Source organism: Schizosaccharomyces cryophilus (genome assembly GCF_000004155.1).
Source record: "Schizosaccharomyces cryophilus OY26 unplaced genomic scaffold supercont4.1, whole genome shotgun sequence".
NCBI classification, from domain to species: domain Eukaryota; kingdom Fungi; phylum Ascomycota; class Schizosaccharomycetes; order Schizosaccharomycetales; family Schizosaccharomycetaceae; genus Schizosaccharomyces; species Schizosaccharomyces cryophilus.
In genome coordinates this window covers 976200-1000602 of record NW_013185624.1, presented here as the reverse complement: position 1 = coordinate 1000602, position 24403 = coordinate 976200, and the positions used below count along the sequence as shown (strand labels likewise).

The 24403-nt window shown below is 38.2% G+C and overlaps 10 protein-coding genes across 10 annotated transcripts; 6 read left to right on the top strand and 4 right to left on the bottom strand.

The window, feature by feature from the left end:
• The first annotated feature begins 483 nt into the window (after positions 1-483).
• SPOG_04507 (AGC/RSK protein kinase Ppk22) lies at positions 484-2559 on the top strand. The gene has a single exon (XM_013166506.1). It carries the CDS (start codon positions 648-650, stop codon positions 2226-2228), a length of 1581 nt encoding a protein of 526 aa, XP_013021960.1. The 5' UTR covers positions 484-647; the 3' UTR covers positions 2229-2559.
• A 91-nt stretch (positions 2560-2650) lies between these two features.
• On the top strand, positions 2651-4255 carry SPOG_04508 (uncharacterized protein). The gene has a single exon (XM_013166507.1). The coding sequence runs from the start codon at positions 2731-2733 to the stop codon at positions 3574-3576; it is 846 nt and encodes a 281-aa protein (XP_013021961.1). The 5' UTR covers positions 2651-2730; the 3' UTR covers positions 3577-4255.
• Positions 4256-4292: 37 nt separating this feature from the next.
• Positions 4293-6165, top strand: SPOG_04509 (uncharacterized protein). The gene is made up of 3 exons (XM_013166508.1): positions 4293-4516; positions 4559-4798; positions 4840-6165. Exons 1-3 carry the CDS (start codon positions 4399-4401, stop codon positions 6009-6011), a joined length of 1530 nt encoding a protein of 509 aa, XP_013021962.1. The 5' UTR covers positions 4293-4398; the 3' UTR covers positions 6012-6165.
• SPOG_04510 (karyopherin Kap123) lies at positions 6054-9682 on the bottom strand. Its single transcript, XM_013166509.1, has one exon. The coding sequence runs from the start codon at positions 9353-9355 to the stop codon at positions 6152-6154; it is 3204 nt and encodes a 1067-aa protein (XP_013021963.1). The 5' UTR covers positions 9356-9682; the 3' UTR covers positions 6054-6151.
• A 371-nt stretch (positions 9683-10053) lies between these two features.
• SPOG_04511 (phosphoglycerate kinase Pgk1) lies at positions 10054-11726 on the bottom strand. The gene has a single exon (XM_013166510.1). It carries the CDS (start codon positions 11621-11623, stop codon positions 10379-10381), a length of 1245 nt encoding a protein of 414 aa, XP_013021964.1. The 5' UTR covers positions 11624-11726; the 3' UTR covers positions 10054-10378.
• Positions 11727-13114: 1388 nt separating this feature from the next.
• SPOG_04512 (uncharacterized protein) lies at positions 13115-14002 on the top strand (the record flags this gene model as incomplete). Its single annotated transcript, XM_013166511.1, has 2 exons — positions 13115-13573; positions 13646-14002. The coding sequence occupies 2 exons, from the start codon at positions 13115-13117 to the stop codon at positions 14000-14002; spliced, it is 816 nt and encodes a 271-aa protein (XP_013021965.1).
• Positions 14003-14352: 350 nt separating this feature from the next.
• SPOG_04513 (vacuolar sorting protein Vps55) lies at positions 14353-15721 on the top strand. The gene is made up of 6 exons (XM_013166512.1): positions 14353-14411; positions 14482-14500; positions 14569-14641; positions 14743-14827; positions 15018-15073; positions 15126-15721. The coding sequence occupies exons 1-6, from the start codon at positions 14395-14397 to the stop codon at positions 15260-15262; spliced, it is 387 nt and encodes a 128-aa protein (XP_013021966.1). The 5' UTR covers positions 14353-14394; the 3' UTR covers positions 15263-15721.
• A 34-nt stretch (positions 15722-15755) lies between these two features.
• SPOG_04514 (ER lipid phosphatase) lies at positions 15756-17617 on the top strand. Its single transcript, XM_013166513.1, has one exon. The coding sequence runs from the start codon at positions 16221-16223 to the stop codon at positions 17481-17483; it is 1263 nt and encodes a 420-aa protein (XP_013021967.1). The 5' UTR covers positions 15756-16220; the 3' UTR covers positions 17484-17617.
• On the bottom strand, positions 17495-21830 carry SPOG_04515 (tuberin). The gene has a single exon (XM_013166514.1). It carries the CDS (start codon positions 21628-21630, stop codon positions 17629-17631), a length of 4002 nt encoding a protein of 1333 aa, XP_013021968.1. The 5' UTR covers positions 21631-21830; the 3' UTR covers positions 17495-17628.
• An 85-nt stretch (positions 21831-21915) lies between these two features.
• Positions 21916-24203, bottom strand: SPOG_04516 (transcriptional corepressor Tup12). The gene is made up of 4 exons (XM_013166515.1): positions 24039-24203; positions 23894-23981; positions 23489-23814; positions 21916-23430 (listed from the first exon to the last, which is right to left on the bottom strand). Exons 1-4 carry the CDS (start codon positions 24160-24162, stop codon positions 22286-22288), a joined length of 1683 nt encoding a protein of 560 aa, XP_013021969.1. The 5' UTR covers positions 24163-24203; the 3' UTR covers positions 21916-22285.
• Between the last annotated feature and the right edge of the window lie 200 nt (positions 24204-24403).

Below are 24403 nucleotides of genomic sequence, written 5' to 3'. Positions count from 1 at the left end.
TCTTGGAAAGAGCCAAGCAGGGTGACACATTGGACGATATGGAAAGACACTGACTACAGTCCAAGTATGAAGCTTTTGTGGTCCGTTATAACTGATTGCAAACAACTTTTTAAGGAGTTATGTGGCTTATGAATGAACCTTCTGAAGGCTCATTCATAATGAATTTAGCAAACATGCAAACCCATTGCATAAATACAGACACAGTCTTGCTTGCTTCTGCAATGACTATTCCAGCTTATTTTGAAATGAATGAAAATCATCTTTCATCTTATTTTTTCTTTCGAGCGTTGACTTTGGTCGCGCTCGAAATCTTTTCGTACAAGAACTGATAAAAAAAAAAAGAAAAACCCCAGGACGAACCAAGATCATATATTTTCAATTAACTAATGAATTCATACATTTCCATAATTGTAATTTTTATTCGTAGGAGTTATTGACGTCCAACTTGCTTCACCTTGGCATCCAGTCATTCCCTTTCACTATCCCAAATTCACTACTCCCAATGACATAGAAAACGTTGGAATAGCTGAAAACGATCGTGAATATTGTGTAAAGGAAAAGTCTTGAGAATTTTTCTTCTGTTATAAAAAAAAGATAGTGTAAAGAAAGTACTGGGTGATTTTATTAAAAAGACTGTAAGTTTGCGAATGATGCGTGAAAGCGAATTTCGAGAAAAAGAGGTCGTTTCAAGTGAAGGACATGATACGGGAAACTCTTCATCCCATCTCTCTGATAAATTAAAAAATTTATTTCACTTTCGTCGTAATCGAGCGGCGACCGTTTCTTCTAGCTATCAGAATTCGTCTCAGCCAAAGGCTCCGGAACGGTCAGATGAGAGTTACATGGAGGGTCTCACGAACGCTAGCGATGATTTTCTAAACCAGAAGCCAGTTCTCCGAAGAATATCCTCAGCTCCCGATTCCCATGAAGGAATTGAAGCTCCATCGAAGCTTCCAGTGAACACATCTAACATGAAAAAAGCTCAAATTAAAACGTTAAAGAATCCAGCAAACTATATATTCGGACCAACTGAATACGGCAAGCGTACCTATTCTGGAAACAGTACAAAAGTAAGCAGGGTGGAAGTTACGCCACAAAGTTTTGAAAAAATACGACTTTTGGGTCAAGGAGACGTTGGAAAGGTCTATTTGGTAAAGCAAAAAAGCAACAACCGATTGTTTGCAATGAAAATCCTTAGCAAAGCCGAGATGATCAAACGACGAAAAGTTCGACGTGTTTTGGCAGAACAAGAAATTCTCACAAAAAGCAATCACCCATTTATTGTCACTCTTTATCACGCGTTTCAATCGAAAGATCATCTTTATTTATGCATGGAATACTGTGCTGGCGGCGAGTTTTTTCGAGCACTTCATTCGCTCCCTGGCCATATCTTACCCGAAAAAAGTGCTTGTTTTTATGCAGCTGAGGTCACACTCGCTCTCGAGTATCTGCATTTGATGGGCTTTATTTATCGAGACTTGAAGCCCGAAAACATTCTTTTACATCAATCCGGACACATTATGCTGTCCGATTTTGATCTTTCAAAACCCATAACTACTGAAACGCATCCGCGTATGCTTGTGACTAAGCACTCTACCTTTTCCCAAGATAAGCCAGCTTTGGACACAAATTCATACTTTTCTGATTATCGTACGAATTCGTTTGTCGGGACTGAAGAATACATTGCACCAGAAATGGTTAGAAGCTGCGGTCATACTGTAGCAGTGGATTGGTGGACTCTTGGGATTTTTTTGTACGAGATTTTGTATGGTACTACTCCTTTTAAGGGAAAGAACAGACATGCCACTTTTTCAAACATCCTATATGCTGATGTGAGCTTTCCTGAGTACAGCGGAGCCCCTAATGTATCTAGTACATGCAAGAATTTAATCAGGCGACTACTGATTAAAGACGAAACTAAGCGATATGGTTCTATAGCTGGTGCGTCCGATATCAAACAACATCCATTCTTCCGTGATATCCAATGGGCTCTCTTACGCAGTATGAAGCCTCCAATTGTGCCTAATATCCAAGAAGGCATGGAGGCTGTACGAAAGTCTTCAGGACTCCCTGAGGCACCGGACAGCATGGACTATTTAAACTCTCAATGTTTGATTTCATCCAATCTTCCTGCAGTTGATATGCATTCTGTGACTCCTATTCCAGAAGTTGAGAATCCGTTTAATGGTTTCAGTTCTGTGACACTTCATCATGCAGGAGATGAGTAAAGTTACTTATGCTCATAATCCTTTCTATTTTGCTATTATGCCAACGTTTTTTTTTTCTTTTTATGTCTAGTATGATTCTATATTTATGTCGTGAAATCTCTAAAAATGCTTTTTGTTTATGTCAGTTTTTTATTTATATATCTACTACTTTCTTCTATTGGTCACAAAGACTAGGATTTCATGCCATGCGTATCTTTTTTCTATACGTTTTTGATCTTCGTGTTTGAATAGTTAGATAGGACAAGGTTCGTTTCGCAACTCAGTTCATGTTATCAGGTTTCTCAATATCCTTCGAAGAATATTCAAACCAACTTTTCATATCCTTACTCTGTATTGTTACTCTTATACTTAATTGTTTTGTAAACTTGTAGATTCTACTACCATTTTTTGAGCAAAGTTGAAAAATTCATTCAACAGCTCGACTGGACCTTATAATTCATCAAATGAGGAATTGACAGATGGTGAGTTCTATCTGCCGTAAAATTCTTTGGATATAAATATTATGAAAAGAAGCATTAATGAAGTATACAGATACCTGAAAACGAAAAAATGCACCCATGGTACTGCAATTCAGTTCATTGATGGGATTTTACCAGTGATTCTTGGGATCAAAACGAGTTATTTGGTGGATTGTATCATTTTAGATCAGTTGTTTATTCAATCTTTTCTTGATTTTTTAAGTTATCCTAGTGTTCGAGCTATATATTTCTCAGAGCCTATAAATCAAACGTTCTTTATAAACATAGGCTGTTGGAAAGAATACGTGAAAAGAAGAGAGTTATGGCCTATTGTCGTTAATTTGCCCCATAAAGTTCGAAATGAGCAACTGGAACAACATTTAACTTTGTATGCTGATACATTGCTACACCTGAAGACAAATCAGAACATGATTACAGTCCAAGTCCCTGATTTTACATGGAATTTTAAAAACCCTCCAGTAGACTCAAACCTGGAAGAGGTATGCTCAATTACTGCATTAACGGGATGCTTATTAAATTATGCGGCGACATATCACTTTCTTTCTAACCATGAATCCCATGAAAATGGGCTTTCAAAAGAGCCATTAAATATTTATAGGATAGTAGCCGTTTTTGACAAGTGCAATATCTACTTAGCACCGTTTCTTCAGTTTTCATGTCCCATTAAATTTGAGCAACAAACAGCAATGATTGTTGAGCAACTAACATGTACTTATCAAAAAAGATGGAATCGTTTAACAGTTAAAGAAAAAAGCATCTGGAAAGAATGGATCAAGTTTCGATTTCCGAAACATGCTTTAGGAAATGTTGAGAATATTTCATGGAAAACACATGTCGAGATTCACACAGAGCCTTCTGTTGTACTTTAAACGTTTTACTAAGCTTTTCTTTTTAATGCATTTCAGAAGCCTTGAGTATCATGCCGTGATTCATCATTGTCCAATGTTTCTTATATGAAAGCCCAGAGAGAAAAAGCATTAATATCAGTAAGTAAGACATCATTTTTGCCATTGGAAATCCCTTCTTTGCTTAAAAGTCTCTTCGACAAATTCAATGGTTTGATTCAATGCTTTCCTTGAAGACAGAAGGAATGTTTTGGTTTCTGGGCAAAACATGCTCCAGTTCTTAAGAAACTTATATAAAATATGTTTAAAACTGTAAGAAGCAAAACCATGCCTATTATTTCTTGGAATGCATCGAAAGTTACTGTTGCCTTAATAAGAAAACATAAGTGTCATCCAGAGGGAATCATCGACGGCGCTTTCATTGTTTATTCTTTCAAATGAATTTACTTGATGGTTAATTCAATCCATCTACGATATCCAACGGAAGAAGAAAGCAGTACTATATGGAAAAAAATAGTGACAAAGCACGAAATCAATTCATTACAACTCATGGATTTCTCTAACTGTTATCTGAAATTATAAAAATAAAAGTAGTTAGCTCCTGCTTTCATAACAAAAGTTTAGGGTATTCCTGTTAGTATGCTCTGTTCGAAGGCCAGTAAAGCCAGCAAGGAACATTTTGAATAAATAGTTTAAAAAGTGAAAAAATATGATGTATTCATAGCATCTCTCTCTTGTTTTCGAAAAGTAAGCAATCCCAGTTTCTCTTTCTGACCATTGCTCTTCATCTTGTGAAATTGAAATTAGAACTATTTGGCATCTTCCCATGCCAAAAAATATTTTTTAATGCAGGAAGAATCTGTAAAACTTGATTTCTTTCTTTCTTTTTCGCCTGTTACCGAACATGAATTGAATTTTTTAAATACTTACTTTTCACAAAGTAATCAAATCAAACTATATTATGGTATGCAAGGGAGTGGAATTTTATACTAACAGAATATTTAAGGCGAATCCTTTTATGTGAACATTGTCCTTTCGAAACCTTCGCAGGAAAAGTTTGATCAAGCTTTCGAAGAATTTAACATTGAGGGAAACTTATATAACAACACTCCCAATAATCACTCAAACTTAGCAACTAGCATTCGCAAAACTAGGGCATTTAGTTTTACGACAAAGGATTTAACAGCCCTAAACTGGTCCGATGGTGAAAAAGATTACAGACTTTTTTCACGTCTCATAAAGCTGGGTAAGAAGACAATTATATGGGATAACATTCTTACAATTTAGATACTTTTTCACTTCCTGATCATAAGCTAGAGATTTACGTGGATAATGCAGACAGTCAACAAATCTCAGACCAAAGTTTGTTAAAAGCTGAAGGGGATGCTACTGGAGACATATCTTCATATATAGGAAATGATGGAAATGACGATTACATAACTGATGTTGATGTAGATTTTAACATATTGGGATCCCTTTCCAATGATGCTCGATTCCAATCAAATCCACCGCTTCTCCCAGCTTCGTATATATCAGGAAACATCCAATTAGAAGATCTGAAATCGAAGCCAAATCATATTTCAAAAAAACGCTATTTTAATTGTGCTATCCCTGTTATGGTAAAGTTACGCTCTTATATGATTGACGAGATAACTCAGTACATCACTTTTATACTTGCACCAGACTCGTCTTGCCATAGCTTTATTCTGAAAAACTTTACACCTAAATCAACCTCCTCAAGCCTTGCCCTTTTTGGACCAAAGTCTGCTGATGGTTTCAATGCAACACTTACAAGTCCCGATTTATTTTCAATCATTTATCAATTAAAATTGCAGCCATCTGCTTATAGGATCGAAATCGATTGTTTTTGTGAAGGAACTATCGTAAGAAAACTGAATGGGGCCTATGTGAAGGGTATGCCGTTTGTATACAAGCACCCTTCTATGTTCATTATGCGAAAAAGTAACTTACATAAGCATTCTAAACAGGTATCTAGTAGTGGTTCGACAACAACGCCGACTGCCTTACTGAATTTGCTTGATATGTCTGCAAGCGCCCCTTCTTATGTGAAAGTTGGTACTGCTTTTCCAGTAGGTATCAATCTGTACAATCCTTCGGACGTTCCTATGGAACTACTTATACAGGTTCCTCTGTATACTTATGATGAGTTGTTTATTACTGATGATGGATCAAACCATGCGAAAACAAATGATGGGTTGCCTTCATTTCCTCCTACGAAACCTGAACAGATCATAAAGCTTCCAGGCTTAATTGCTTCTACCACTAGTTTTCATACCGGGATTGTTTCACCAAAATGTGAAAAAGATTTTGAATTACAATTTCTTGCCTATCGAACGGGGTCTTATGATCTATCCTCCATAACTGTTGAAGACATTCATCGTCATGTACATAACCCCAGGAAAGTATCGGATGGCCTACAAATAATTGTTGAATCATGAATTTTAGACTATCCTTTACTTTGAGATGTACACCTATAAGCAATTAAATTATTAATGGCATCAATTAGAATACCAAAGTCTTGTTAATCCTATCCTAATATTAAAATACCCTAACGATCAGAGAAAGTATAAAAAATCGTTTACTGTAATAAAGCAACCAAATGAGGGAAAGTAGAAATGAGAGTTTGGAATTCAGGAGCGATTTCCTTAAGTAAGTTCAGGATCTGAGAGCGTAACTCATCATTAAGTTGTTCAGCCGGTCCTGTCAAAACAGACGCAAAGACAGGAATTAAATCACCCAAATGTTGCAAAAGGACTGGGTTCTTTTGACGGTAAAGATGAAGAATCATGTAATACAAGGGTGCATTTTCTAAGTAATCTTCCTTCAACGGAAGTTTGGAGAAGACAATGGGTAAGACTTGGTCCAAAGGAATAGCATTCTGATCATGTAAAATTAAACGAGAAATGCAACCAATTGCATTATCGAGAGCAGTACGGAATATTTCTTGGGTAAAGAAGGGTTGAAGTTTATGAAGAATATTGAGGTACTCAGAAGAAAGATTTTCAGTAGAGAATTGACATAACAAACCCATAGAGTAAGCAGCATTGCTGCGAACCTCACCCTCAGGATCCTCTAAAGCAGTCATAAATAATGTGAAAACATCTGCAGTAAAAGGTGTAATAGCAGATTCAATACCACCAGCAACTTCACCCATGCAAGCAACAGCCATAGCACGTTCAGTACCATTGTTGCTTGAGTAATATTTAATGATATGAGGGAAGAATACTTGGAAAGAATCCACAAACGACTCTCCTAAGGCCATTGAAAGGGCAATAACAACATCGCAAGCAGAATCAATAAACATAGCATCTTGCTCAGTATCGTCTACTTCTTCGTTACTAACAACGTCTTCCTCTTCAAAATCTTCATCAAAGATATCACCGGCTTGCACAATATGCTGCTTTTGCAAGACCTCCATAACAATTTCGCAAATCTTGGGATAATCGTCTCCTAAAACGACAGGACCACAGGTTTTGATGGCTTCAGCAAGGTTACGAAGGATATCAGTGGCGACAGTTTTTTCATATTCTTCTTCCAAAGTATCAAAGGAGCATTTTCTAACAGCAGCAAAGATGTTTTGAACGGCATCAGGAACTGGAACTTGTAAAGGCAACCCAGCTTTCCATTGGGGTAAGTTGCAAGCCTTGTAGAAAGTAGTAGCGCAACGCCACAAACTAGTCAGAGAAGATTTTCGAACACCTTCATAAAAATGTGTGGTAGATGCAACTAACTTTTCGACAGTAGGTTCAAGATATTCAGCAAAAGGAGCGCCGACGTAAGTGCAGACTTCACCAAGAGCATCAGCAGCTATTTCCTTTTCCATAGCAATAGCAGAGTTAACACCCATAGCCTTTTCTAATTCTTCGTCATCTTCTTCGTCATTAGCTTCAGAGGACTCAAGTAATTGACCAATTTCATCAGCAGTAGGAGCCCCGACCTTTTCACTTAACACATCCGTTTCATCTTGGTCAAGAGACTTGAACAATGCTGGCACAATGTGAGGCAAAAAGGGAGCAAATTCTTCCTTATAAACACGAGCCAAAACAGCATAGAAACAGAATGAGCATTCACGGAGACGAGAATGATCAATTTGGATGCCTTCATAGGCCAACTGAATGAGCTGTTCGGTGAAAGGTAAGAAAGCTTGCTTACCAACTGCGTTAGCAATAGCGCCCAAAGTATCCATGACGGTACCACGAAGTTCATATCCCTCATCATCATCAGATGTGTGTAAGCAATTGGACAAACTAGCCATAGTACGTTCAAAGTATGGCAAAAAGTCTTCCTGAGCAGCGAAAGCAGCAGAGCCAATGGCAGCAGCCACACAACTCTTGATGTCAGGGGTGACATTTGAGTCTAAAAGACTAACAAGGCGTTCCATGAGCATTGGCAAATAACCACTAATTTCAGACCTGTCAAGACCTTCAAGCAATGCATCAATACAGTTACAAGCGGATTTTCCAACTTTAACACCTTGAGTGGACATTAACTCAAATACAAGAGGCAAGAGTTGAGCATGATGCTTTGAAACCTCCATAGGAATTTCGACGGCAATTTGACTAAGAGCCAACAAAGCAGCTTGACGAACGTTCATGTCAACATCGCATAAGCCATTAACAATGAGAGGGAAGATGTTAGGAAGGCTTGATGCAACGGATTCAGAAGAACCTTCGACGGCGACACCGATGGACAATAAAGCGGCCTTGCGATGGCCTGGCTCAGGGGATTGAGAGAAGGTCATGACCGCTTCTAGCATAGGATAGAATACTTGGTTAGGAGACAAGTGGGTGGAGAGAAGATCAATAGCACGTAAAGCGAGACGGGCAGGGCAGTCCTCGTCAACATCCTCAGTAGTATCTTCAGTGGCGACTTGCATGAGAGAAAGAATTAGAGATTTACCAAGCTTAAGAGCTTGCAACTTTCGGGACTTGAAGCGAATGCATGAAATAATGAAGGATAATGCCATACAGCGGATTTCATCATCAATTTGCTTTGATGTAGAAATACCAGTAATCAACTCAATGATGTTTCCAAGAACCTTGGAGATGATGGCACCAGAGACAATGAGAAAAGTGTTAAAAACGTCAAACACAGTTTTGCAAGCATCCTCATCGCCTACTTGGACGACATCTTGCAAAACCATAAGCATGCTAGGTAAGGTGTCACGATAGGTATGTAAAAGCCTTTTGTCGTCGGCTTCTAAAACTTCGGCGACGGCACCCAAGCCCTGAACGGACGTAACTCGGACAGTACGGCTAGAATCGGTGATGGTGCGAGAGAACAAATGAACAAAGTCTAAGAGCAACTTGCTGTCAAGATCGACTGTTTCAGCAATGGAATAAAGAACATAGATGGCCATTTCACGGATAGAATCGTTTGGATCCATGGCTGCTTGAACCAAAAATCCAGAAAGATCATTCCACTTGCCATCAGGAAGATCAATTTTAGCCAATGCAGCAATGACACGGCCAAATGCATGGCGCACAATGCTTTCGGGTTCTTTAATTGTAATTTCCAATAAATTTGCACGAACTTGATTCTGAATCTCAGCTGGAACATCAGGCCAATACTTATGGCTGAGCTTACGAGCTTCAATAGCCGCAAGCTGACGCACTTGGAAGTTTTCACATGTTCCCATGATGTGTAACAATGATAGCAAAGAACTAGGCTCCTTTAAGTATTTTGTTTCTAAGGCGCGCGTAGCCTCAGTAATTTGAGTGGTATCAGGAGCAGTGCTCTGGTATAATAACTGAGTAAGTTCAAGGGTAAATTGAGCGTCCATGGTGTAAATTTTGAATTATGTCAAAATGATCCCAAAGAAATAATAAAATATGAGTATATGACTGTGAAAAAAAAAAAAGTCTCTAAACAACAAATAAACCAAATAAATCCCTTCGTCCGTAATACAACCTTTTTAAGTTCCCTTTTTCAAGAATTTATATGTGTGAAAGAATAAATCTTTACAATGATTTGGAACTTTCGAAATAAAACAAAAAAAAATCAATTCAAACGTAAAAGTACTTTGAATTGTTTAACGCCTTCTAATACAAGCGATTATGAATGCTGACCTCCTGCAGGACAGCCTTCGTTAGTTTGCTTTGGGAGAAATTTTTGACCTTCGTGTACGAAAGGAATGCCTTGAGGTTCGGATTTAGCAGCTTGCTTCATAGCCCGTAGTAGTTCCTTAGGATGCGCTAAATAGAAAGTCTTCGTCGTTTGGTTAAAAAGAGGAAATGTCTAAACTCCATTGTTCATGTTCGCTTTTTGTTTTTTGTTTTTAAGTTAGATTATACATTCTTTACAGCTCAACATCAATATGCCGATTTTTGACAATTACCAAACCAATATACACAATAGCAGTATGAATTTACTACTAGAAACCACCATGAGCACCAGCTGACTTATGAATTAACAGCACTAGCAATGCAATATTTACGATTGACAGAATCTGTTACATTATTCAACAATATTTTTAATGTTTCCTACAGCCGCTACTTTAATTGGAAATAACAAAACAAGATGATTGTTGTGTACATAAATATCTATTTCTTTTATTAAACATAAACAAGGGAACAATTATTTTCAAAAATGCAATTACTCATCACCAAACCCTAAACGGGATTATCCACAGTCGATTCATTTCAAAAGCAGGAAACCTGAAATTTCCATAACCCGTTTGGGCCATTTCCAAAACAACTACATCCCTGACGTCCAAAAATAATTTTTATGTTATGGTTCGCAAATTTAAAGATGCTAGTTTGTCATGGAAACATACGATGAAGAAGTTGTCATGCTCTCAAAGAATTTACTTGGAGGAAAGGGCAACAACACCAGGGAGGGCCTTACCTTCCAAGAGTTCAAGAGAAGCACCACCACCAGTAGAGACGTGGGAGACTTCGTTGTCCTTACCGTACTTAACGGCAGCAGTAGCAGTGTCACCACCACCAATGATGACGGCATTGCCAGCTTGGGCGCTCTTGACACAAGAATCGAGCATCTTCTTGGTACCATTGGCGAACTTCTCGAATTCGAAGACACCAGCGGGACCGTTCCAGACAATGGTCTTGGAGGATTGGATGACTTCGTCGAACTTCTTAGAGGAAGCTTCACCGCAGTCCAAACCCATCCAGCCGTCGGGGATACCTTGCTCGCCGTTGGCAGAGCCAGTGTTGGCTTCCTTGTCGAACTTGTCGGCAGTGACGAAGTCGACGGGGAGGAAGATCTCGACATTGTTCTTCTTGGCCTTTTCGATCATACCTTGAACGTTCTTAGAACCGGCCTCGTCGAAGAGAGATTCACCAATCTTCATGTTGTGGAGGACCTTCAAGAAGGTGAAAGACATACCACCGCAAATGATGAGGCGGTTAACCTTGTCGAGGAGGTTGTCAATCAATTGGATCTTGTCGGCAACCTTAGCACCACCCAAGATGGCAAGGAAGGGACGAGCAGGGTTCTCCAAGGCCTTGGCAAAGTAGTCGAGCTCCTTCTTCATGAGGAAGCCAGAGACACGGGTCTTTTCAACACCGACCATAGAAGAGTGAGCACGGTGAGCAGTACCGAAAGCATCGTTGACGAAGATGTCACCGAGAGCAGTCAAAGACTTGCGGAAGGACTCAACGGAAGCAGAGTCAGCCTTGACCTTGTTGCCGTCAACCTTGGCGGAACCTTCTTCTTCGATGTGGAAACGCAAGTTCTCCAAAAGGATGACTTGACCATCCTTGGCTTCCTTGCAGGTCTTTTCGACCTCAGGGCCAACGCAGTCGTTAAGGAACTTGACGTCGCGGTTCAAGAGCTTGGTGAGCTCTTGAGCGACAGGCTTCATGGAGTACTTGTCGACACGAGAGCCGTTAGGGCGACCCAAGTGGGACATCAAAATAACAGCCTTAGGTTGTTGCTCAATGGCGTACTTGATGGTGGGGAGAGCACCAACAATACGGGCATTGTTAGTGATGCGGTCACCGTCCAAGGGGACGTTGAAGTCGACACGCATCAAGACATTCTTGCCCTTCAAGTCGACGTCGGTGATAGCGAGCTTGGTAGACAAAGACATTTTAATAATTCTCTTTTGAAACTGTTAAGTCTGTTGTTGATTTGACCTTTTCATGCACCTTTATTTATAATTCTGTATCGGGGGAGGGTGAGGCACTTGGAAGGTTGATGGAAGATTGTGGATCAACTACGTAGCGTCTTTAGAATATCATCGATAGTGACGAAGGTGACAAGTCGGAACTTTTTACGAGTGCCAGGATAACATTGAAGACACCATGACGTTAATCAGGAACCGAAATTCATCGAAATGGTACAGGGGAATCTTCGTCTGAGAATCACGCGCTACTGGGAACGAGCTAAAAAGTAACAAATAGAGAGGAGCAGGGTACAAAGATCGACCTTGACGGGGGCCGAGAAAATAACAATGTAAGAACCGAAACAACACAAGAGGAACATGGGTATTGCCTAAAACCAATAAAACTAGGCTATGATTTCATGGTGGTCCGGAAAAAACTTTGTTTTCATCATAACCATTCGGAGCGGGATGATAGGATCAATATAAGTAACGTGCTACTTGCAATGTTTTCTTATAGTCATGAGCTTTTCATCGGAGAAATTTGAGGTCCCGTTGATATCAGTTCAGGGGATTCTCGGAATGCAAATTGAGACGTCAATTTATTGTGGTTCCTGTTCATCGCTAATTAGGAAATCCCGGGAAACAGGGACGTGAAGTTTAAATTAAGCGAACCCACTTCCATCCTTGGTGGAAGTATGAACGTAAACAAAAGAATTAATAAATAAATAGTTCCATAGAAACCATAAACAGAGGAAGGAAAGGCTATTCAAAGGACTTTTAAGAGTCTTAAAAAAATTGAACAGTTTTTTGGAAGCAAATGACGCTTAAATCACCATGTATTTACAAGGTCGTATTTGTGTTTACTAGGTACATGACTTGGTCTAGGAACAATATGTATGTTATGAAACAAAAACCCAAGTAGGGAAGGACAAAAAGTGACCTCGAAAGCACTGAAAATAGTCGGTCATTTCCTTTTTCTTTGTTTGCGATGTGTCCAAGATTATCATCACTGTCTTATTATTTTGTTTTGGTTTTCAATGATTCAGGCTCGATTGTTTGTGTAACAGGTTAGCAAGCACAAAGGCTTTTTTTTTTTATATGTTATGCTCAGGGCTGTCTTGTATTCATTTGGAGGCATTTCAATTCTTTTTGTTTTCCTATATACAAAGTAAGTAGAACCTCCAGTCTCATATTGGCATCGTAATTGCATTTCAAGTTTGACTAGGACTATTTTTTCTGTATCTTTACATTTATTTGTTTAATAGAAGTAGGGTTTCCAATCCATTTCGGCGATAAGTTTTCTACAGTCAATTCTCCGCTACTCTTGGAAATTTTCATTTCTCTTATTTTTGGTTTACCCCCGCGAAATCTCTATACTATACAGGTTGTATCAACTGTTTATTTGATTTTAGCATTGTTCGTACATGCTATTGCCGTTTTCAGTGTTTATTTAATCCTTTAAACTTCGTGTCTTGAATGCGTCCAGTCTCCGTGAAGGATCGCGTTGCCAAAGAAAAGCAAAAGCATATAAAGGGACTCAAGGGAAACAAGTTAATTCGTCATTACCATAATTTGCTCAAGGAAAAATCTCGGCTTGTGTCTTCCCATGCTCCTGTCAAACAAATTGAGGATGTCGAGCAGCAATTAGAGGCTATTGGAATCGATGCCTATCAGAAGGCAAGCCAAAATGGTCAGAATAATAGAAAGGGCGGCGACTCAAGTAAAATTTTGGTAGATTGGATTCGAACGGATCCTAATTTATATCCCAAACATCGAGATACTCGGCCACAGCAAATTTTAGAAATCGGAAGCGTTTGTGTAGACAACAAGTGCTCTACATGTGGATTATTTTCAGTCACCAGAATTGACTTGCATTCCTCCCATCCTCTCATTCAAGAGCAAGATGTCTTGATGCGCTCACCCAAAGAAGGCATAGTACGTAGAATATACCTGATTTCTGAAACAAGGAATTTAATATTGTGATTCAAAACTAACCTAAAATCTTAGTTTGATGGAATTAGTTGCTCCTTAGTTTTAAACTTTGCGCCGCCAAACTTGAGAGCTCAGATTTTATTGAAATGCACTCAACTTCTGCATCCCCCGAATCCCACTCATCCGCCTTGGTTCTTCTTTGTACTTCCTGCTCCATGTGTAAACAACTCTCGCTACATGGATGAATCAACGCTTCATTCGATCTTGCATCGGTTTGGGTTTACACTACGTTATTCTTCTGTTTCAAAGAAAATCGCTTATTATTTATACGCATATGATCATCCATGTTCAACGAACCTATCTTGGAAGAAAAAAACTGTTCATGACGGACCATCGAGAAATAACTTTTTCATCCCGTGCCTGTCCAGTTAAGTTTAGCAGTCGCCAATTCTGTCCTTGATCCTTGTCAAAAACAACACATACCTTTTCTTCAGCCCGCTTTTATCAGCCTAACTCCCTTTGTTTTCCTTCCTCTCTCTTGACAATGCCTACCTGCTGCTACCCCAGCATGCCCGTTTCTCTCAAATGACGACACTATGTCCTGAAATCCGACAGCTTCCACCTGTTGATCCTTTCTTGTTGTACAATAGCCTTCCTAAACCATCCTGAACCCTCAACTTTTGTTTTTATTCCAAATATTATTTACTGTACTTTAGCGAGAACTAGCGTAGCCCAAAAGGGTTATAGATGCTACGTCTTGGTCTTCTTCTCATAGCAAATTATTGTAGTAGAAAAATTAAAGGTCTTTGTGCATACAAACTAGCATGTCTGATCTCAAAAAGTAAGTTTGTCTTCATGTAGTTGAGTTTTCCGCGAAGTTTTGCAAACTAACGATACATTTCATCAATTAGAATCATTGGCCTTTCTTCGGTATGCAATAGTTCCTGCTGTCTTTTTATTTGTAATGTACCAATTGTTAACTAAAACGTCGTAAAAAGGTGCTTGCCATTGGCTTCATGCTTGTGATTTTGTCTGGTGCTCTCTACAGAAATTGGTATCCTTTGCTCATTGGTATGTTCTTTTTCCAGAACGAAGTGATTCAAAAGGATTATTTTGTTTTTTCGATGCTAGAATTTACTCGGTTTCTATTTCCTCTGTCTCTAACCTTTCAGTTATTCCCTTTTTGCTGGCACCTCTACCTCAATTTCTCACCGAACGGTATTCTTCCAGTCATGACTTTTTACAAGAAGAGGATCGGTATGTTCTCTAATTATAACGACGAAGATCTCTGCCCTTCAAGGTTTCCTTTCCAGGGATTGAAATGACATGAGATGTCTCTTGAAAGACCAAACGAATTCCTTTTTCGGCTTTCAGGAACCGTCTCTTATTAATAATGCTCTTTGCCAATTATTTTTTCAGCTATTCAACTTTTGGCTAACGGATTTAGCAATCTCTTAGACTTTGGCCGATTTGTTTTTGGTGCTACCATAAGTACTGGCTTTGGTATGGAATTCCTTTTGCTTAAGAAAAACATTCACTCTAACTTTGTTTTTAGCTCTCCCCATTGTTTTTGTGAATGTTAGCTTAACGAATACACCGGCTGCGATCATGAGCTGTGTTGGTGGCTTCATTATCTTTATGGTAATTACCATTTATTCTCAAGCCTTTACCATTCATGAAGAAGAATTCTAAGACTTGCTTACTTCTCCTTTCACGCATCATTTCGAAATAGACAAGCTTGTTTCTGCAATATCGACCAACTAAAGGGAGGATTCGCAACTGTTCCATCTTTTTCAAAAGGGAAAGAAATCTTTTGCCAAGAGGAAATATATTCTTATCTTCTTCTCTAAAATCCAATGTCTTTGTTATATTTCTGTTCATCAGATACTTTCGCTCATCCCGAGATTATTTGCTAACTTATGCAAACGCCTAATGATTATTGTTTTCTTTTCCTTTTATTTTTTTACAATCTATGCTTAATGAATGTTTTATTTCAAGGTTGCTAATATTATATTTCTTGTTAATAAATGGAATCGCGCTGCTTCTTTATGCCAATACACAAAATCCACTTGTGTTAGACTAATCTTTTATCCATTATTTATATAACTGATCTTCTCATTCCTTGTAACAAATGCAGCTTATGAGAAAACCGTAAAGATATTTATTTCTTTTCATACCTTTTCTACCACAACGTAAACAAGCAATTATTACAACTTCCTTTTCACCTTTCATCTACCAATACCAATTTCATACAATTATTTTCTAATATTGATCTGTTCACTAGTATTCGTTTCTATTGCGGTCTCTGACCTATCACTTTCAATCCGACACAACTCTCTTTTCAATTTTCCACCCGATTGTGAGTCCATCTCACACCGTGACAGTCAAGTAACCTTCTCTGATGATATACTAAATTTCTATTTCTGTTTTGTTATTATCCTCGTCATTTCAAGTTTCTATTTATTATACCTTTTTCAAAAATAAGTTTTTTTCAGTCAGTGCCTTCTCATTCAACCGTAAGAAAGAAAACAAAAAAGGTGTTTTCTATCCTCTCAAATAATCTTCATACAAAAGTAGCTGGTCCATTGTTTTATGAACTTAGCATATTTTGGCTCAACTGTTTGTTTAGCATACTAGAGAGATTGCAGCTATGAAAATTATTGTGTTCTTTTATTTTATTTTTGCTTTTCTTTTGGTCTATTATCTTGAAAGGACTATTCATATTCGATCACATACAAGATGCCATTGGTCAAAATGGGAAAGCTGGCCTGAGAAAGCAAAACCTTTCCATGTTGCGTTAGTAGCTGATCCCCAGATTGTAGATATTGGTACCTACAATTATCCTCGTCCCTTGCTCCGTCTCGTACAATTCCTTGCCGACCAGTATTTATTTCGACACTGGCGGTACCTTCATAAAAAGCTCAAACCTGATCTGACAATTATCATGGGAGACTTGATGGATACTGGAAGAGAATTTAATTATAAGGAATGGCAAAGGGATCTAGACAGATTTAACAAAATTTTCGATTTCGGCTTTGCTGAACATGTCGAAGTTTATCCTGGGAATCACGATATTGGCTTCGGGGAAAAGACTTTTTACGATAAAATTCGAATATTTGAATCTATTTATGGTCCTACTTCCCGATCCGTAATTGCTGGCAACCATACCTTAGCCTTGGTTGATGGAATTCGACTTTCTAACACTATATCACCGAACGTATACGGGAAACCGAAATCTTATTTGGAGTTTTTTAAAAAGGAGAAAGACGATTCATCACCACGGATTCTTTTTGGGCATGTTCCTTTATACCGCCCAGATGAGACATCCTGTGGAAAACTACGCGAAAAGAAGGATACGATATCATTTGGTTATGGGTACCAATATCAAAACGTGCTTTCGAAAGAACTGTCTTCAGAGATTTTAAAGGATACTGAACCAATTGCTGCATTTGCCGGTGACGATCACGATTATTGTGAAGTTGTTCATACTTATACTGATGATTACGGTTCTCTTAAAAAGGTCCCTGAATACAATGTCAAAGCCTTTGCAATGACAAGTGGAATACGAAGACCAGGATATCAATTGCTTTCATTATTTTATGTTCATGAAGAAGGAAAGCCGCCTTCAGAGTCCTATCAAACTCATCTTTGCTTACTTCCTGACCAGCTTGCTATATATCTATATTATGGCTTTTCCTGTTTATGTTTATTTGCTATTGTCACATATTTTGCAAACCTCTATTATCAAAAGTCTGGTCGTCTTCTTCCTTTATACCATACTCAAGCCCAAAATAGGCGTGCCAACTCTCATCGTCGTTACAAAAACATCATACATAAAGCTTTCAGCTATTTTATATTTCTCATCTGGCCACCATTATTATTCTTTGTGGTTTTGAACTTCTTTAGTGTATAGTACTCGTCCGATACAAATCAAACTATTTGTTGCCATAGAATATGAATAGATTAGTAAATATTTATTAATTAATTATTATTAGAGAATCATTCATAAATGTATACATATCTATCATTAAATAATGTCTGCACCCCCTCCTTTTTTATTAGAGATAGCTTGTGAAGTCCGAAAAATTTGTGCCATTTTTTAATTTCATCTGTATTCGTTCCTCATGATCCTCCTCAACCAAATGTGCAGGTAGGAACCTTTCTCTTAATCGCTTTAGTTGTCGTAAACGCTCAGTCCATATTGAAACATAGTCACCAGCACCTTGATGATAGATATGAGAAAAGACCGCTGCATTTAATGTCACATCTCGCACGACCGCAGGCAATGATTCTAACGAAACAATCTTATGGCTGTTGAAAAGACTGAAATCTATATCGTATTTTGTCTGCGCTTCTACCTTGAAGAATTTGGCAGACTGATTTGACGAACTGTTTGGTTCAAATTCTGGAGAGATTACTATATTCACAAAGCTGAACTGGCTAGGAATAGTGTCAAAGTCATAAACCAGACCTGATTCGTTAAAAATTATATTTACAAAATCATTTCCAATATGCCGTTTTTTCATGGTGCAGCTGGGATCCCGTTCAAAATTTGTAGGCATCAATGTTGTACAATGAAAAACAAGTTGCGTGACCTTATCTTTCCAATAATAGGCAAATGCACCGTCGATGTTATTTTCACGATCCAAACCTCCTGTGTAAAATTCTTTGCTACCTTTCAACTCTGTCATAACTCCCAGTCCATTGAGAAATTCTTTGAAGCTGTGAGAAGGGTCTGTATTGGCTAATATATCCGCTTCCACAGTTTGTTGATAACCAACATAAACAACTCCAGCCTTCAGAGATTCAATAACTGGAACCCGATCGAAAACAGCAATAGCTCTTCGCACAGCATCATTAGCAGGTAAGAGAATTGGATGGCTATCGACAGAGATTCCCTGTGGATCCAAAAAATGTGAGAAAAAACTACTAGGAATCGGAGCAAATTCATTATGAGATGGTAGACCCTTGGAACTTGATAAGTCCTCTTCAAGCATCCAGTTTCTTAAATAAGCCATATTTCGAAATGTATATTGCGTTGTCCCAGAAGGACGACGTACAAGCGCTTGCATGTAATTCAAATTCTTTGATACGCTGACGGTAAAAAGAGAATTTCCGCGGATCCAGGTTTGTGAATTCATGTCTGGATCAATACCACTCGAAGCTTGATTGTGAATATCAGAGTTTGAATAACAAAACCTTTGCATCATATCATACTGCACCAAGCTCAAATCATCGAGAGCTTGACCTTCAGCAGCTAAACTTAATCCACGCAAAATCCAAGGAACAAATTTTTTACGTTCACTAGTCCGTACTGAAAGAAACCAAATTTGAAGAATATTGTAAGCCAAAGCTAGCACATAACTTGAATAAGACTGCTTAATTACAACATTATCATTGGGTTGAGTCTTCCCGCTTTTTGTAACATTATAATGCTGTATGTATTTCAAAGAAACCCCGAAAACTTGCCGAAAATCAGCGTCTGTAAAATTAGCAATGAGGTCTGGCAATCTAGCCAAACTGCTTAAAAATTCCAAAATATGAACACTCAAATCTGGCTTAGTTATCAATCTGGATAACCTGGTTAAAATTGCTGGTAGATGCTTGCTGATAGATACTGGCATTTCATAGCAACACAACAATAAAGCATGTATACAAATATGACATACTTCATTCCGTTTTTCAAGACCTGGTAAAAATGCATTAACTAATTCATCTTTTTCGGCCCGTGTAAAGTGGTCTAGATATCCAAACGACATTAAAGCAGCCTGAAGAAGAGGTATCATAATGTGGGCTTTTCGAACATCTTCAGGTACAGCAGCGGGAAATGCTATGCGCTCAGAAATCATTCCACAGAAAACATTTACTAATTCCCTGATTTGAAGAATTGACTGTATAAATAGGCTACGGTTGCTTAACTGATCTGGAAAATGAGCAACCAAACAGCCGAAAATAGTCCATTCAGTTTCTTTAAGAAATATATCTTTGTAGGTGTTTAACAGTAAAGACGTAGGAAATATAAAGTCATTTACTTGTCCGCTTCCATCCTTTTCGTTGAAAAGTTCAGAGGATGATCTTCCCCAATGATGCTTGTCAACGAAAATGTCATTGATAAACGAATCTGAAACAGGGTAGATGTATGGCATTGATTCTTCAAACAAACTGGCATTTGAGAGAGAAGCTCGCTGGTGTAAGTGTTCGACCAAATATATTCCTTGCGCATTTCTACGAAATCGAAGAAATAGCTGTAAGCACATTGATCGAGTTATTATCGGAGAGCTGTTATTACTCAGCAAAGACAAAAGTGTTGACAGAAGTGTGAATGCCTGCTCCTTACATTTCAAATCAGAGTAGAAATAAAAAAGGCGAACTAAGGAGCTTGTAGCAAGTCGAACTGTGATATCCCCACTATTGGGAGAGTGAATAAATTGCTGGTAAAGTGGTATTAAACCCTCTAACTCAATAAAGGAATGATTGACGTGGATAAAAAATAGCATATTATATAAAGGAGCAATTAAACCCTCATCTTCTGAGTCACTGAGATCTTTTAAAGCTGGAAGAAGAAAAACATTGTAAAACTCAGAGACTGAATTTTTATCCAATAATGAACATGTTTTTTGGATCGTCTTTAAAACATTTGCCTTATCTTGGTCAGAAAGGAAACCAGTTTGGCTTACTTTGTATAAAAAAGAAAGATTTAAAGTCCAACAGGAACTTGAAGGGCAAGTAAGATTACAGGCATCGATGTACTGAACAAGTTTCTTTAAGATCGAGGTTTTCAACAAAGGAAGTATTTTATGAAAGAATGCAATTAGCTTCTCTTCAAAATAGATGAACGAAGGAGTGAAAGCATCAATCTCTAAAACATCCAATATTCGATCATATAAATTTGCAAAGGCAGTAGCATATTTATGCGATTTTTTAGTTTCTGAAGTTTCAAAAGGTAAATACTTCGAAGAAAATGATAAAATATTAAAAATACGTCTCCAATCCACTGAAGAAATTTGGGAGCAAATACGAGGAGTTTGCAAGTACAAGAAGACAGTGCCAAGGATCTCAAAATCAACGCTTTCATGATAGCCCAAAGGAAGCTCTGTATACTTTATGGAGGAACTCAAACTAAAGGTTGCCATTGGATCTATAGTTGACCCTTGCAAAACAAAGAAGCGCATAAGACGAACTGCACCACGAACTGCATTCACGTTCGTCCTTAAATTTCGCAAAATATCTATAACAGCTTCAAAGACAATATGTGAGATATGACTTTGGAATAGATTGACGACGACTGAGTTGGCCAGCTTGGAATAGGAAAACGTACTTACAAAAGCGCTGCATAAAATAACAACGACATCATTGACAGCAGAGCCTGGAACGGAAGAGTAACGGACAAGAGCATCAAAAAGAAGTAATGTTTTTTCAACTACTTCTGTTAATGGAGTTCTGTTACAGACATCAACGACTGAACTAATAAGCAACAGTGCGTGGTGCTCAGGAACCCTGTAGAGTTGGAATTTGGTCAAATTGCTAGAAAAAGCAAACAGTTCAGTTAGAAATAACAGACCTTCTTCCTTTAAAAGCCCTTGTTTTTGAGAGCGTTCTGTTTGAAACTGGTGAGCCTGAATGAACCATGAAGCTAATAATGGGCATATTTTGTTCTCAATTCCAGAGATTTTATGACCCTCATTCGTCAAAACGTTTAGAGATTTGAGTTTCAGCCTAAGTTCTGAGGGATCATGAAACTCATTTTTTTCAATGGATTGAAAGAACACATATCTTTCCATCAGAGACAATTCCTTCTGCGTATAGATATATCTTTCCATTAAATTATATGCTAACTTCCGCATATCTCGATTATTCGTTTTTATAGAAAAGAAATCTTGTATATGATTCCATACTAGATTTATAGATATAGACGAGTATATATAATTCTTCAGTCTCTGATAAATATTCCTAACAATATGATATCTTTTTTCTAACGAAAGGTTTGAACGAAAGTAGAGCTGAATATCCGCATCAGTCCAGCTAGGTTCATCGCCAAAAACCAAAGTCGTTTCTCCCATTTTTCTTTTTGTCTGATTTGGTCTAAATCACCCCAATTCTCTGGTATTTTTTTTTGAAATATTCAATATAAATAAAAATGTTATTCATGGGATATTTTACCTTGAAATAATGTGAAATTTCCTTTCAATCCGTAGTAACGGTGAAATGGGTATTTAGTTTCATACCAACCTTTGGTGTCGTAGTTTGTTGTAAAAAGTCAAACGAAATAGTTGGAATTGTGAATTTACAAAATCTCACTTCTAAGAATATATTACAGAATAAATACACAACTGTATTTCTATCAAGTGAGCATCCACTTAAAAGGAATTTGGTATAATTCTATTCCATTAAATTTGTGAACATCGATTTACATAACTAAATTACGGAATAAAGAAAAACAAAAAAAAAAAAACAGTAACATGACTGACTGTTCATATCTTATAGAAAGAAGGGACGAGTATGGACAAAAATAAGATTTTTATCAAAAAAGAAATGGATCAGAGCATCTGGAAATAGGATCCCCATTATATAACCTTGGTTACTAATCATGTTATAAACGAAAAACAATAATTTAAAAATCTGGAAGATTTTCTGAACAAAAGCACATTACGGATGGAATGTAAAAAAGGAGAAAAGGGTAAAGCGGGTAAAACACATTAAGAACAATAGGAATTTCTAAAGATCTGTATAGGACCAAATTCGTGCACGTAAATCTCCACTTCCCGTTGCAAAAGTGTGTCCATTTGGGCTAATGGCAACGGAAATGACAGAATTATTATGACCCTGCAAAGTAAGCTGAGACGTTGGTGAATCCAAAGACCAAAACTGGATTGTTCGATCTTTAGATCCGCTAATAATCCATTTTCCATCAGGACTCACGGCAACGCTCAAAATGAAATCCTTATGCCCGCTGAATGTTTGCTTGCATATTCCTCCTTCTTTAATAGAGCTGGGTGATATCCTTTTCGTGGCTTGAAGTTCCCACAATCGAATTGTGTTATCAAGACTACCGCTGACCAGATGCGATCCGTCAGGTGAGAAGCAAATGCTGTAAACACTCTCTTGATGACCAATTAATTGTTCTACCAAGGTACCAGAGGACGTCCAAACTCGAATGACTTTGTCCAAAGAACCGGCAACGATGTATTGATCATCAGGAGAAAAGGCAACTGTAGTCACACCATCGTCTGTGTGTAGAATTAACTTTTGCTCACCGGCTTCAACATCCCAAAGACAAATTGTGCGATCCCCACTGCCCGATATCAGCGTTTTACCGTCTTTACTAAAGTCTAACGAGTAGATCTCTTGCTCGTGACCAGTCAAAAGTCGATAAACGCGTTTTTGAGCAATATCCCAAATCCGAATTTGACGATCTTCAACTCCAGTAGCCAGGTATTTACCATCTGGACTAAAAGCTACACTTCGTACGTAAAGGTCTCCTTCACGCTCAGCAGATTCTTCCTGCAAAAGAGTGACTAGCTGACCGGTTTCGACACTAAATACTATGGCGGCACGATTGCAACCGGTAGCTAGGTATTTACCATCTGCGCTGAAGCGAACATAACAAATTACACTTGTGTGTTCCAATGTATGGAGCAACCTCACAGAAACAGGAGATTGTTTGTCTTTTCTTATTGTAGAGATAGACCAATCTTTCTCCTCGTTATTTGTCAAACTTGATGTGGGAATCATCTCCGAGGGAAGAGGTGGGTTCACGTTCATCTTAGCATTAGTTCCGCCGGCAACAGGGAGGGTACCTGACGAAGCATATGCGGATTCAGGAGGTGGGGGATGTCCCAAAGGCAAACTTTGAGGATAAGCTAAAATAGTTAGTACGACATCAGCCATGTTTACATATCGACAAGAATTTCAACTTACTTCGGACGCCGGAACCAGCCATTCCACCTACAATTGCAGGATTCACCAATGAACCAGGGTATCCTTGTGCTGCTAGTTCAGGATTAGGGAGTTGGAGAGGAGCTAAAGCAGTACCATCAGAATCGACTGCAGGGGAGCGCAAATTTGTTGGAGCAGACCCGGTTATTCCATTTCCATTTGCTGAAAAAGGTGGTTTTGTGGATTCAGACAAACCTGGCTTTCCTACTGATACACTGTTTTTCCTGCGTCCAAAAATCGTTCCCGAAGCAATCTCCTTCCGTCGGTTCTCCAGTTGACTTTTTAATCTAGCAATTTCCTCTTCGTATCTAATTTTTGGTTAGCTGAAAAGAAATATTATAAATTGAGATTTGACGAGCTCGTGAATCCCAGTCACTCTATTATTACCTTTCTTTGACTTTGTTTTGCTGCATCTCCAAATCCATAACCGTTTGTTTCATGAGAGCAATCTCTTGTATTTGAGATGAAATGATTCCTTTCCATTCGTTAGTTACACCAGCGTTCGAATTGTTTGTTGACTGCCCAAAGATACCTTTATAGTCAAAATCATCTTTATGGTGCTCTGAACTTTGCGACTTTCTGGATACTTCATCAAACTCCTTTTTTAACGCTTCTAGCAGCTCATATACACGCGCGCTTACATTCGCTGAAGCCATAAATTCAGTTGTTGCTAAATTGCTGCAGTTTGATTTGTTTTCTACTATATCATGGGAGGTTACTAAATAGCGATAACGCACAGTATTCTTAAAGGTATTAAAGATACATCGCTAATACACGCAAAGAGCTAATTGCGAGTTGGAAAGTAATTTGAAAATAAACAAGAAATGCAATAAACAAGCGTAAAAGAGCTTTAGAAGATAGTAAGCTTTCATTTTAGTCTCTTTTAGTCAACAATAC

Coding starts and splice junctions, on each gene's coding strand:
- SPOG_04507 (XM_013166506.1), top strand. CDS start 648: ATGATGCGTGAAAGCGAATTTCGAGAAAAAGAGGTCGTTTCAAGTGAA.
- SPOG_04508 (XM_013166507.1), top strand. CDS start 2,731: ATGAAAAGAAGCATTAATGAAGTATACAGATACCTGAAAACGAAAAAA.
- SPOG_04509 (XM_013166508.1), top strand. CDS start 4,399: ATGCAGGAAGAATCTGTAAAACTTGATTTCTTTCTTTCTTTTTCGCCT. Junction 4,517..4,558: donor TCAAATCAAACTATATTATG/GTATGCAAGGGA, acceptor AGAATATTTAAG/GCGAATCCTTTTATGTGAAC. Junction 4,799..4,839: donor TTCACGTCTCATAAAGCTGG/GTAAGAAGACAA, acceptor CTTACAATTTAG/ATACTTTTTCACTTCCTGAT.
- SPOG_04510 (XM_013166509.1), bottom strand. CDS start 9,355: ATGGACGCTCAATTTACCCTTGAACTTACTCAGTTATTATACCAGAGC.
- SPOG_04511 (XM_013166510.1), bottom strand. CDS start 11,623: ATGTCTTTGTCTACCAAGCTCGCTATCACCGACGTCGACTTGAAGGGC.
- SPOG_04513 (XM_013166512.1), top strand. Junction 14,642..14,742: donor TTGGTATCCTTTGCTCATTG/GTATGTTCTTTT, acceptor CTAACCTTTCAG/TTATTCCCTTTTTGCTGGCA. Junction 15,074..15,125: donor TACCATAAGTACTGGCTTTG/GTATGGAATTCC, acceptor CTTTGTTTTTAG/CTCTCCCCATTGTTTTTGTG.
- SPOG_04514 (XM_013166513.1), top strand. CDS start 16,221: ATGAAAATTATTGTGTTCTTTTATTTTATTTTTGCTTTTCTTTTGGTC.
- SPOG_04515 (XM_013166514.1), bottom strand. CDS start 21,630: ATGGGAGAAACGACTTTGGTTTTTGGCGATGAACCTAGCTGGACTGAT.
- SPOG_04516 (XM_013166515.1), bottom strand. CDS start 24,162: ATGGCTTCAGCGAATGTAAGCGCGCGTGTATATGAGCTGCTAGAAGCG. Junction 23,815..23,893: donor CAAAACAAAGTCAAAGAAAG/GTAATAATAGAG, acceptor ACCAAAAATTAG/ATACGAAGAGGAAATTGCTA. Junction 23,431..23,488: donor GGCTGGTTCCGGCGTCCGAA/GTAAGTTGAAAT, acceptor TAACTATTTTAG/CTTATCCTCAAAGTTTGCCT.